We start from the raw sequence: 12,484 nt of genomic DNA on the forward strand, positions 1-12,484 counted from the left end.
TGACAACAAGCTTCTCTTCTGCTTCTCTCAGTTCACTGAACATTGAGAGCATTAGGGAGAGGAGCTCGTGGGTACATGACTAAGTGGAAATCGCATGTGTCCTTGGTTGGGGGGGGGGCGCCAAACTCAATTCTAGCCCCGGGTGCCAGAAACCCTAGGTACACCTCTGATAGACCCCCCACAGGCCGCCACGAAGCACGAGAATCTCATTACCTGAAAACTGCAAATACAAGTTAAACAACAACCACAGGACGGATTCCATCATCAGGTATCATTGTAATCAGTATAACGACACCAACCTGACACTGACTCTAGAGGTTACTGAGCATAATCCTTTAAGCCCCAAAGAAATCCTCTGACCATGCATCCATTTCAAACATTTTGTAACCCCATTTACGTGCTCTGGGCATATATTTGATTTGTTTAAAATAACACACACAAAAAAAATCACATTATTTTTGCCGCTTCTGCACAGAAAAGCCATGAATTTGCCTAATCAAGGCTTTGTGTGTAGGCAACTTTTTAGCCTCTGAGGGATGCCATACACTGTCACCTGTTAATATATGATCATATTATGAAAAAATATGTTTAATGCATATGTAGTTTTGTTTGGCTAACATTGCTTGAAATAGTTAGAATACTTTTTTTTCCCTACTGTGATGTATTCCACTGCATGGAATTCGAGGGAAACATCCGTTTGAAGAGGTGCTCCCATGCTAAACATTTCTGGCAAATACACAGGACCACCATCTAGTGGTGTAAAAAAATAGAGTTGGCCGCACATGCACAGCTCTCTCCATTATCTTCTCTAGAAGTTCAGAAAATATCTGTGCATGCTCACTTGGATGTTATTTTTTATAATTCATGTCGAAGTGAATGGATCCTAAGCGTGATGTGAAACCATCCATAGTAGACCCATATACAATGGATAGATGGTTCGGCCAAGCATTCATCCAGCAGCTATTTATCCCATCTCCTCCATACACAGAAGCGCTTAAGCGCTTAAGCTACCGAGTGCTCCTATGTTCTAACCAGTGCTGCCCAGTGCTCATGTGTTCTCTCCTGTGCTGCCGAGTGCTTGTGTGCTCTTTCCAAGATAAACGCTGTCAGGCTTCTCTGGCATCTCTGCAGTCTGAAATTGGACATAGTGGATCCCTATTTCACCCAACATCATCTGTTCGGTGAGAATCGGGAGTCCCCAATACACATTAGATTGTAGGCCGAGCCTGCCGACATCAGTGAGTTCAGCTGACATTAGTCTAATGTGTATGGGAGCCTTAAATGACCATATGGCCAAGGCTGAAATCAAATGTCCATGTTTCATGGTCTGTATACAATGCCCGGACCGATTGCAGGTCTCCTGACCAGAATTAATAGCCTCATGGGTATATATGAGGTTGATAATTTGGATGGTGAGACCAACGATGGATCCAGGCATTGTCATCCATGGCACAACAACTGGAGATCCGTGACAGAAATCTTAGCATCAGCCTTGACTTCCTGGCATGGATTCTCTTGCAAATCTCACATCAGATTTATGATAGGCAAATCCACAACATGTGAATAAAACCCTACAGAATGGTTGTGACGGTCTTGGAAGATGAAGAGCAGACTTGAGGTTCTTCTTCCTTGAATTATAGGCAAAATTTCCTGAGCGGGCTCACTGAACCATTGATTTATTCTGATTGCCACATCAGGAGTCTGGGACGAATTTTTCGAGAACAACAAGTCACATTATAAGCTATAGTAGGATCTCACCTTGTGTAGAAGACGTCAACAATATGGCGGCTGAACAGAGACCCCACAAAACCAGCCAGGTCCCCGCCATACCGCTTGACACAACCCTGTCACTGATCGCTCCTCTGTAACATCACCTCGCCAACTGGAGAGCTCTGCAAGGAGAACAGATAGATGGGAACATGTTATTTTTGTACAAACACTGTCCATTTTTTTAAGTTTGCCAAAAAGAAAAGTGTGTGGACATCATGTAGGGATATTTTTTCTGAAACTGACATTTGCATTTGTGGTATATGATCAACATATGATTTGGTCCCCGATGTCCGAAGTAACTTCGAGCTGCAATGGTTAACAAAAACTGACTCCAATAGAAAGGAAAGACTGAGAAATCCTCCAGTGCTGGTGGATCACCTAGAGGAGAGATCACAGGGCAGATGGCACATATTATATGTGTGTAAGAGAAGGCAAAGCAGGCTCCAGCAGCTCCCCATCACCCCAAAGCAGACAGTAATGGCGCCTGCGCACAGAGTCGCCCACTGGTATCTCTCAGCCATATCCTCCTCTTATTCTCCCTGCAGAACAACCTCCCCCTTCCTCCACACAATCCACCAGTGTCCCCGAAGAGCTACAATCACCCACCACATCCATCTACCGTATATCTATCTATCTACCTATCACATATCTCTCTATCTATTATATATTTATCTATCACATATCTACAGTTGTGGCCAAAAGTATTGACACCCCTGCAACTCTGTCAGATAATACTCAGTTTCTTCCTGAAAATGATTGCAAACACAAATTCTTTGGTATTATTATCTTCATTTAATTTGTCTTAAATGAAAAAACACAAAAGAGAATGAAGCAAAAAGCAAAACATTGATCATTTCACACAAAACTCCAAAAATGGGCCAGACAAAAGTATTGGCACCCTCAGCCTAATACTTGGCTGCACAACCAGGAATAAGGAATAGAGGTGCGCGGGAAATGCAGAGCATGGAAGGGACACCGAGAAAGAGGGGGGATGAGGAACGTCTGAATGCTGAATTTAGAAAAGATGATGAGACTGTGAAAGTGGAACGTCGGGTGACGCAATGTGTGCAAAATAGTTCTGAGATAGATATATCGGTAAAAAATGAGATCGATAGATAATAAATAGATGATAGATAATAGATAGATAAATAATAGATAATAGATAGATAATATATAGATAGATAGATAATAGATATATAGATAATAGAGAGATAATAGATATAGATAGATAGATAGATAGATAGATAGATAGATAGATAGATAATAGAGAGATAATAGATATAGATAGATAAATAAATAGATGATAGATAGATAAATAGATGTTAGATAGATAATAGAGAGATAATAGAGATAGATAGATAGATAGATAGATAGATAGATAGATAGATAGATAGAAAGATAATAGACAGATGATAGATAGATAGATAGATAGATAGATAGATAGATAGATAGATAGATAATATCTATCTGTAAGGGGTCACAAAGACAGGTACACTTCCCTACCCCTTTAAGTACGTCCCGGTTGCTGCACTGTGTAAAGATAATTTCGTTTTGCTATTTATATGGAGTCTTCTACTGTTATATGAATGTTTAATACTACTATGTATAGTGTTTTTCTATAATTGTATAGGGGCAGTGTAGTACCTTAGTTGGGCCACAAGATGGGTACATTATAAATAGTTAATTGGAGGAGTTTACTGGGGTAAGGCAGGGAGAGTATCATGAGTCAGAGGGGCTAGGGAGCCCGAACAGCTTGGGTGGGCCTTAGATCCCGAGCTACCCAGTAGCTCCGTAACGTTATAAGTGAGAAGCCCAGCCATCCAAAGCCATGGGGGGCCAGAAGTACAGCCTGATCAGCAGTGTGCCAACAGTGGTGGAGAAGAGGCTACAGCAGCGGTCACAGCAGTACGGGGACGCAGGTGGCTCTATAATGTGGCAGTTCACTGCATGGGCTGATGCCCTCAGATCTGTTGCGAAACAGACAAGGGAACACCTGATCGTAGTGAGTCTGAACAGGGAGGACGCTGCGATACTGCAAGAGATGGTAGGACCTGGGCACGTACTGAAGACCAGAGGAAGAGGTGCAGGGAAAGTGGAGAATAAGGACTATATGGAACCCTATGCTGTTGTTGTGTCAAATAAGGATGTGCTGCGAAGAGAAACATGTAAAGTTTTGCATGTTAAGTTACAACTTGACTGTGTCTCTGTTTGTGCTCAAACATATGGAGTAGACCTCCAGCACCCTAGAGGAGAACCTGAAGAGATGGAGAACAGAGAGACAGGTACATTGATTACAGGACAGTCTTTTTATGTGAAGGGAGATCAGAGCACGTAAGATCTAATATGCTCAGCCACGACTATGGCTCTGGTGCTCCCTCGCATATCTATCTATCTATGTATCTATCTATCTATCTATCTATCTATCTATCTATCTATCTATCTATCTGTCATGTGGTTACCACGGCAGTGTAGAGCCAGAAGACCACAGCGTCTGATTGCTCCTACTTTGGAGCTGAGAAGAAGCACCTCTCCTTCATTTTAGTGGTGTTTATTCCTTCTGGCAGAAAAAGGGATAATCGGCCATGTTGGAAATCTCTGAGCTCGCAGGTGAACTCAGTTAGTCACTCCTTTTCCCTTTATAATATGGACTCTGATACAAATCCTTGTCAGAGCTAGCATTTGCTGCATGGCTTCAGGAGGGAGAGATGTTCATTTGAGAAGGAGTGTTGGAGGAAGTTATCTGTGACTGTTGCTCGGTTTGTGAGTGTGGTAATTCCTTATCCTCTATTTTGTCTTATTTGCCTACCTCCACTCTCTGGTGCAATCCTCTGTTATATGTGTGTGAATATTTTACATGCCTGGAGTTTTCTGTCAACCCTTGATTGTGTTGCCTTGTTTGTCGGGTTGGCGTACTACGGTGCAGAGTAGCGCCCCTCTTCCCTGGTTGGAGGAAGATAACAGATGGAGGGCTAACTCAGGAGATAATGCAAGGGTGGAGACCCCAGCATCTTCATCTTCAGAAGTACCCCGGGGACTAGGACGAACTAGGGCGCCCCCTAGTGTTAGGGACAGGGAAGGAGCCCCTGGTCCCGGGTCACCCTGCAGCTGTGTCGTGACATTAGCTCTGACCAGGAAGGGGATGGACTTCTCCAAGTGGTCCAGTCCCGCCAGCGACGCATTTTATACTTTGAAGAGGTGTTTTTCATGTGCGCCGATTTTTATACAATTTGACGTCTCTCAGCCTTTTATCATTGAGGCCAATGTGTCTGAGGTGGGAGTGCGGGATTAATTGTTGCAGGGTGCGTCTCCTGGTAAATGGCACCCATGTGTCGCGTGCTGAGAAAAAGTATGACATTGATAACAGGGAACTCATAGCAATCAAATAGGCTTTTGAAGAGTGGAGTCATTTTTTGGAGGGAGCAGTTCACCCAGTTATGGCAATCACAGATCATAAGAACCTGGTATACTGTATTTGTAATCGGCGAAACGTCTAACACCTCGACAGGCAAGACGGGCATTGTTATTTACCAGGTTTCATTTTTTGTCACATATAGGCCAGGGAACCAAAACATTAAGGTCGATGCCTTATCTCGTTGTTTTCCTCGGGGGAAGAAATAAGTGTGAATCGGTACCTATTCTTCAATAAGGGGTGGCTACGGCGTCTATATGCTACAATCTGGAAACAAAAGTTGTTGACTCTCAGGGGGACGCCCCTGCTCTTTGTCCACTTGGTAAACTATTTGTTCCTGTTAATCACTGTCTTAAAGTCCTTAGCCACCATCAAGATTCAGTGTTGGCTGGACACCCTGGTAATATAGCCACCGCTGATCTGCTTACTCAGCATTTTTGGTGGCCAGGTGCTCATCAGGAAGTCCGGGATTATGTAGTCGCCTGCAGTGTCTGTGCGCATTTTAAGATCTCTCCTACTTGCCCGTCGGGGGTTCTCCAACTGTTGGAAATTCCCAGTGGACCTTGGACTCGCTTGTCGGTTGATTTTTATCACGGATGTTCCTGTGTTAGTAGGGAATACTGTAATACTGATGGTGGTAGACAGATTCAGTAAAATGTATCATATTATCGCTTTGCCAGCTTTAGCGAACGCCAAATCCTTGGCACCAGTTTTCGTCAGGGAAATAATTAGATTACATATGATCCCAACCGATATTGTTTCTGATGGCTTCAGGAGGGAGAGGTGTTCATTTGAGAAGGAATGTTGGAGGAAGTTATCTATGAGTGTTGCTTGGTTTGTGAGTCTGGTAATTCCTTATCCTTCTCTATTTTGGTTTATTCCCCTACCTCCACACCCCAGTGCATTCCTGTTACATGTGAGTGAATATTTTGTATGCCTGGAGTTTTCTGTTAATCCTGATTTGTGTTGCTTTGTTTGTCGGGTTGGTGTCCTACGGTGCACAGTAGCATCCCTCTTCCCTGGGTGGGGGAAGAGAACAGATGGAGGGCTAACTCAAGAGATGAGAAAAGGGTGGAGGCCCCGGCATCTTCACCTTCAGAAGTATCCCAAGGACTAGGGCGAGCTAGGGCATCTGCTAGTGTTAGGGACAGGGAATGAGCCCCTGGTCCCGGGTCACCCGACAGCTGTGTCGTGACACTATCTATCAATCAATTTTATATCTATCTCAATCTATTATCTATCATATATCTATCTACATTACCTATCATCTATCTATCAATCTCATATCTATCTATCTCATATCTATCTATCACATATCTCTCTATCTCATATCTATCATCCATCTATTTTCTATCTATTGTAAGATGGCTGGGGTGATGTGAGCCCAGAAGCATGCTCCAGCACATATAGTGCTGAGAGAATTATTTGGCCATTCCAGGGTTGAGTTTTATGAGCAGTCATTGATTCCATGGTTCTGTACACGAGAAGGGGTTACATACAAATTACAGATATCACTTACAGTAAGCAAACTAACAATGACAGACTGATACAGAGGGGCGAGGACCCTTCCCTTGGGGGCTTACATTCTACAGGATGGTGGGAAAGAAGCCAGTAGGTTGGGGGAGTTGCAGTAGCTCCGGTGTTGGTGAGGCGGTAGCTTCGGTAGTAGTGAGGAGGCAGCGGGGTCATTGAAGGCTGTAGACTTTTCTGAAGAGGTGAGTTTTGAGGTTCCGTCTGAAGGATCCGAATGTGGTTGATAGTCTGACGTGTTGGGACACAGAATTCCAGAGCATGTGGGATATTCAGGAGAAGTCTTGGAGGCGATTAGGTGAGGAGAGAATAAGCGTGGAGGAGAGAAGGAGGTCTTGGGAGGACCGGAGATTACGTGAGGGAAGATATCGGGAGATTAGCTCAGAGGTATATGGAGGAGATGGGTTATGGATGGCTTTGTAGGTCAGTATTAGTAATTTGAACTGGATACACTGAGGTAATGGGAGCCAGTGAAGAGATTTGCTGAGGGGAGGAGCGGAGGAGTAGCGAGGAGAGAGATGAATTAGTAGGGCAGCAGAGTTAAGGATGGACTGGAGAGGTATGAGAGTTTTTGCAGGGAGGCCACAGAATAGGATGTTGCAGTAGTCGAAGCAGGAGATGATGAGGGCATGCACAAGCATTTTAGTAGATTGAGTGTTGAGGAAAGGATGGATTCTGGAAATATTTTTGAGCTGGAGGCGACAGGAGGTGGACAGAGCTTGGCTGTGCGGTTTGAAGAACAGGGCAGAGTCAAGGGGAAAGTGTGATGTCATTTATTGTAATAGATGTAATAGATAGATCAGGTAAGGAAGATCTGTGAGATGGAGGAAAGATGAGTTCAGATTTGTCCACATTGAGTTTGAGGAAGAAAGAGGAAAAGAAGGAGGATATGGCTGATAGATACTCTGGGATTCTGGACAGCAGAGAGGCGACGTCTGGGCCAGAGAGGTAGATCTGAATGTCATCAGCATAAAGGAGGTAACGGAATTCATGGAACTTTATAAGATGTCCCAGGCCAAGTGTATATATTGAGAAGAGTAGGGGTCCTACAACAGAACCTTGGGGGACTCCAACAGAGAGAGGGTGGGATGAAGAGGTAGTGTGGGAATGGGAGATGCTGAATGTGCGGTTGGAAAGGTATGAGGAGATCCAGGATAGGGCGAGGTCTTTGATGCCAAAGGAGGAGAGGATCTGTAGTAGAAGGCAGTGGTCAACTGTGTCAAAAGCAGAGGACAGGTCTAGAAGGAGGAGTACAGAGTATTGTCCGTTAGCTTTGGCGGTAAGTAGGTCATTAGTGATTTTGGTCAGGGCTATCTCAGTTGAGTGAAGGGGCGGAAACCAGATTGTAGATTGTCAAAGAGCAAGTTAGATGAGAGGTGGGAGGAAAGTTCAGCGTGATTGTGCTGCTCCAGGAGTTTGGAAGCGAATGGGAGCAGCGATATTGGGCAGTAGCAGTACATAGCGGTTGGGTCGAGGGTTGGCTTTTTAAGGATAGGCGTGATTGTGGCATGTTTGAAAGCAGAAGGGAAGGTACCAGAAGTTAGTGATAGTTTGAAGAGATGGGTTAGGGATGGGATAAGTGTGGTGGTGAGGTTGGGGAGGAGGTGGGATGGGATGGGGTCGAGAGCACAGGTGGTGAGGTGCGATTTGGAGAGGAGACAATTAAGCCCCCCTTCAGTGATGTTGGAGAGGGAGGTTATGGGGTTTGGGCACTGGTCTGGTATACAAAGGGGTTGTGGTGGTTGAACAGTAAAGACTTGCCTTGTTTGGTTGATCTTATTTTTGAAGTGCATGGCGAAGTCCTCAGCAGAGATGAGGGAGGTTGGAGAGGGCAGTGGGGGGCAAAGGAGGGAGTTAAAAGTGTTGAATAACTGTTTGGGGTTGTAGGATAGGGAAGATAAGAGGGTTGTAAAGTAGGCCTGTTTAGCAGAGGTGAGAGCAGATTTGAAAGCGAGTGTTGCTTGTTTGAGTGCAGTGAAATCATTTTGCAAATTTGTTTTTTTCCAACGCCGCTCTGTCTGTCTATCTATCTACTTATCTATTATCTATCTATCTATCTATCTATCTATCTATCTATCTATCTATCTATCTATCTATCTATCATCTCTCTATTATGTATTATCTATCTATGTATTATCTATCTATCTATCTATCTATCTATCTATCTATCTATCTATCTATCTATCTATCTATCTATCTATCTATTAATCTATCTATCTACAGTATATCTATTATCTCTCTATTATCTATCTATCATCTATCTATCTATCTATCTATTTATCTATCTATCTATCTATCTATCTATCATCTCTCTATTATGTATTATCTATCTATCAAACTATCTAACTCTATTATCTATCTATCTATCATCTGTCTATTATCTATCTATCTATCTATCTATCTATCTATCTATCTATCTATTATCTATCATCTATCTATTTATTATCTATCGATCTCATTTTCTACCGATATATCTATCTCAGAAGTATTTTGCACACATTGCGTCACCCGACGTTCCACTTTCACAGTCTCATCATCTTTTCTAAATTCAGCATTCAGACATTCCTCATTCCCCCTCTTTCTCGGTGTCCCTTCCATGCTCTGCATTTCCCGCGCACCTCTATTCCTTTCCTTCCTTCCCTCCCCCGTCTTTATTAATCCTGGCACGCTCTCTGTCTTGCACACCTTTCTCTGTCTCTCTCTCCTCATTTGGCTGTAAATCTCAGCAATTATGGATTTCAACAACTCTACACATACAGTAACTCTCTCAGCCATCATAAACACAGCACTCTACCTTCATGTCGCTCATCATACATATAGCATCTGTACGTATGTAGCACTTTACATTGGTGTTATTCATCATACATATAAGCATTCTACATACAACACAGCACTCTACTTTCATGTCATTCATCATACATATATTTACTCTCCATACACAGGGCTCTACCTTTGTCATTCATCATACATATAGCCACTGTATACACAGCATTCTACCTTCATGTCATTCATCATACATACTGTACAGTATATCTACTCTATATACTCAGCTCTCTACCTTCATATAGTTGATCATACATATAGCTACTGTACATATATAGCACATTACATTGATGTTATTCATCATACATATAAGCATTGTACATACATATCACTTTACCTTCATGTAATTCATCATACATGTATCCAGTATACATACACAGCACTTTTCCTTCATGTCATTCATCATACATATATTTTGTCTCCATACACACACCACTCTATCTTCATGCCACTAATCATACATGTAGCCACTGTACATGCACAGCACTTTACATTGATATTATTCATCATACATTTAAACGTTCTGCGTACACAGCACTCTACCTTCATGTAATTCATCATACATATAGCCACTGTACATATACAGTACTTTACCTTTGTGTCATTCATCATCCATATATTTACTCTACATACACAGCGCTCTACCATCATATTCATCATACATATATTTACTCTACATACACAGCACTTTACATTGATGTTATGCATCATACATATAAGCATTCTATGTACAGAGCACTCTATACTCATGTCGTTCATCATGCGTATAGACAATCTAGATTTACAGCACTCAATGTTGGTGTCATTCATCAAACATGTAACCACTCAGCAAATACAGTACTAGACCATCATGTAATACATCATACATATAACCACTCTACATACACAGCACTCTACCTTCATATCATACATCATACATATAACCACTCTACAAACACCGCACTCTACCTTCATACATCATACATATAACCACTGTACATACACATAACTCTACCTTCATATCATTCATCATACATACAACCACTCTCCATACACAGCACTTTACCTTCTTCCCATTAATCATACATATAACAACTTTACATACACCGCACTCTACCTTCATATAATGCATCATACATATAACCACTGTACATACACCGCACTCTACCTTCATATCATACATCATACATATAACCACTCTACATACACTGCACTCTACCTTCATATCATACATCATACATATAACCACTCTACATACACCACCCTCTACCTTCATATCATACATCATACATATAAGCACTCTACATACACAGAACTCTACCTTCATATCATACATCATACATATAACCACTCTACATATACCGCCCTCTACCTTCATATCATACATCATACATATAAGCACTCTACATACACAGAACTCTACCTTCATATCATTCATCATACATATAACGACTCTACATACACCGCACTCTACCATCATACATCATACATATAACCACTCTACATACACAGCACTTTACCTTCTTGCCATTAATCATACATATAACAACTTTACATACACTGCACTCTACCTTCATATCATACATCATACATATAACCACTCTACATACACAGCACTCTACCTTCATATCATACATCATAGTCTGGTTTCACATTTGCGTTTTTTGCCGCTGCGTTTTACCGCAAAAAAACGCATGCGTTTTTTTTCCTATGTTTAACATTAAAAAAGTTTTTTTTGCATGCGTTTTGCCGCGTTTGACAACGCATGCGTTTTTTCCATTCTTGCGTTTTGTTGCAGAAATGCAACATGTAGTAATTTCTAGAGGCGTTTTTTTGCGGCAAAAAAACGTATTGCTGTCTATGTAAATGCATGCGTTTCAATAGAAAAAAACAAGAATACACACTGATAAGCCACCCCCCACCATCAAGGTGATAAAGGGATCCAAACCCTAAGGGTACCGTCACACAGTGAAATTTCCATCGCTACGACGGTACGATTCGTGACGTTCTAGCGATATCGTTACGATATCGCAGTGTCTGACACGCTACTGCGATCAGGGATCCTGCTGAGAATCGTACGTCGTAGCAGATCGTTTGGAACTTTCTTTCGTCGCTTGATCACCCGCTGACATCGCTGGATCGTTGTGTGTGACAGCGATCCAGCGATGTGTTCGCTTGTAACCAGGGTAAACATCGGGTAACTAAGCACAGGGCCACGCTTAGTAACCCGATGTTTACCCTGGTTACAAGCGTAAACGTAAAAAAAACAAACAGTACATACTTACATTCCGGTGTCTGTCCTCCGGCGTCTCAGCTTCTCTCCACTGTGTGAGCGCCTGCCGGCCGGAAAGCGAGCACAGCGGTGACGCGGTGACGTCACCGCTCTGCTTTCTGGCTATGGTGCTTACACAGTGGAGAGAAGCAGAACGCCGGGGACAGACACTGGAATGTAAGTATGTACTGTTTGTTTTTTTTACGTTAACGCTGGTAACCAGGGTAAACATCGGGTTACTAAGCGCGGCCCTGCGCTTAGTAACCCAATGTTTACCCTGGTTACCCGGGGACTTCGGCATCGCTCCAGCGCCGTGATTGCAAAGTGTGACCGCAGTCTACGACGCTGGAGCGATAATCATACGACGCTGCGACGTCACGAATCGTGCCGTCGCAGCGATGGAAATTTCATTGTGTGACGGTACCCTTACCCTACCCCTAACCCTACCCCTAACCCTAGGTATCCTAACCCTACCCCTACCCCTAACCCTAACCCTACCCCTAACCCTAGGGATCCTAACCCTAACCCTAACCCTAACCCTAGGGATCCTACCCCTACCCCTACCCCTAACCCTAACCCTAACCTTAGCTATTTCTATTTATAGTGGGTTTTCTTGTTGATTTTGATGATTGCCAGCTGTCACACACTTATCAGCATGCGTTTCAAAAATGCAAACGCAGGAAAAAACGCATGTAAACGCG

At 42.9% G+C, this 12,484-nt stretch overlaps 1 protein-coding gene across 2 annotated transcripts in view; it reads right to left on the reverse strand.

Moving 5' to 3' along the window:
- Positions 1 to 12,484, reverse strand: part of ADGRL1 (adhesion G protein-coupled receptor L1) — a 526,256-nt gene that overhangs the window by 326,110 nt on the left and 187,662 nt on the right. For both annotated transcript variants that reach the window (XM_077262603.1, XM_077262602.1), the window contains exon 2: positions 1,759 to 1,892. In XM_077262603.1, the coding sequence (XP_077118718.1) occupies positions 1,759 to 1,828 (70 nt within the window). In that variant the 5' untranslated portion in view covers positions 1,829 to 1,892. The remainder of the gene's footprint in view (positions 1 to 1,758; positions 1,893 to 12,484) is intronic.

Source organism: Ranitomeya variabilis, chromosome 5 (assembly GCF_051348905.1).
Source record: "Ranitomeya variabilis isolate aRanVar5 chromosome 5, aRanVar5.hap1, whole genome shotgun sequence".
NCBI classification, from domain to species: domain Eukaryota; kingdom Metazoa; phylum Chordata; class Amphibia; order Anura; family Dendrobatidae; genus Ranitomeya; species Ranitomeya variabilis.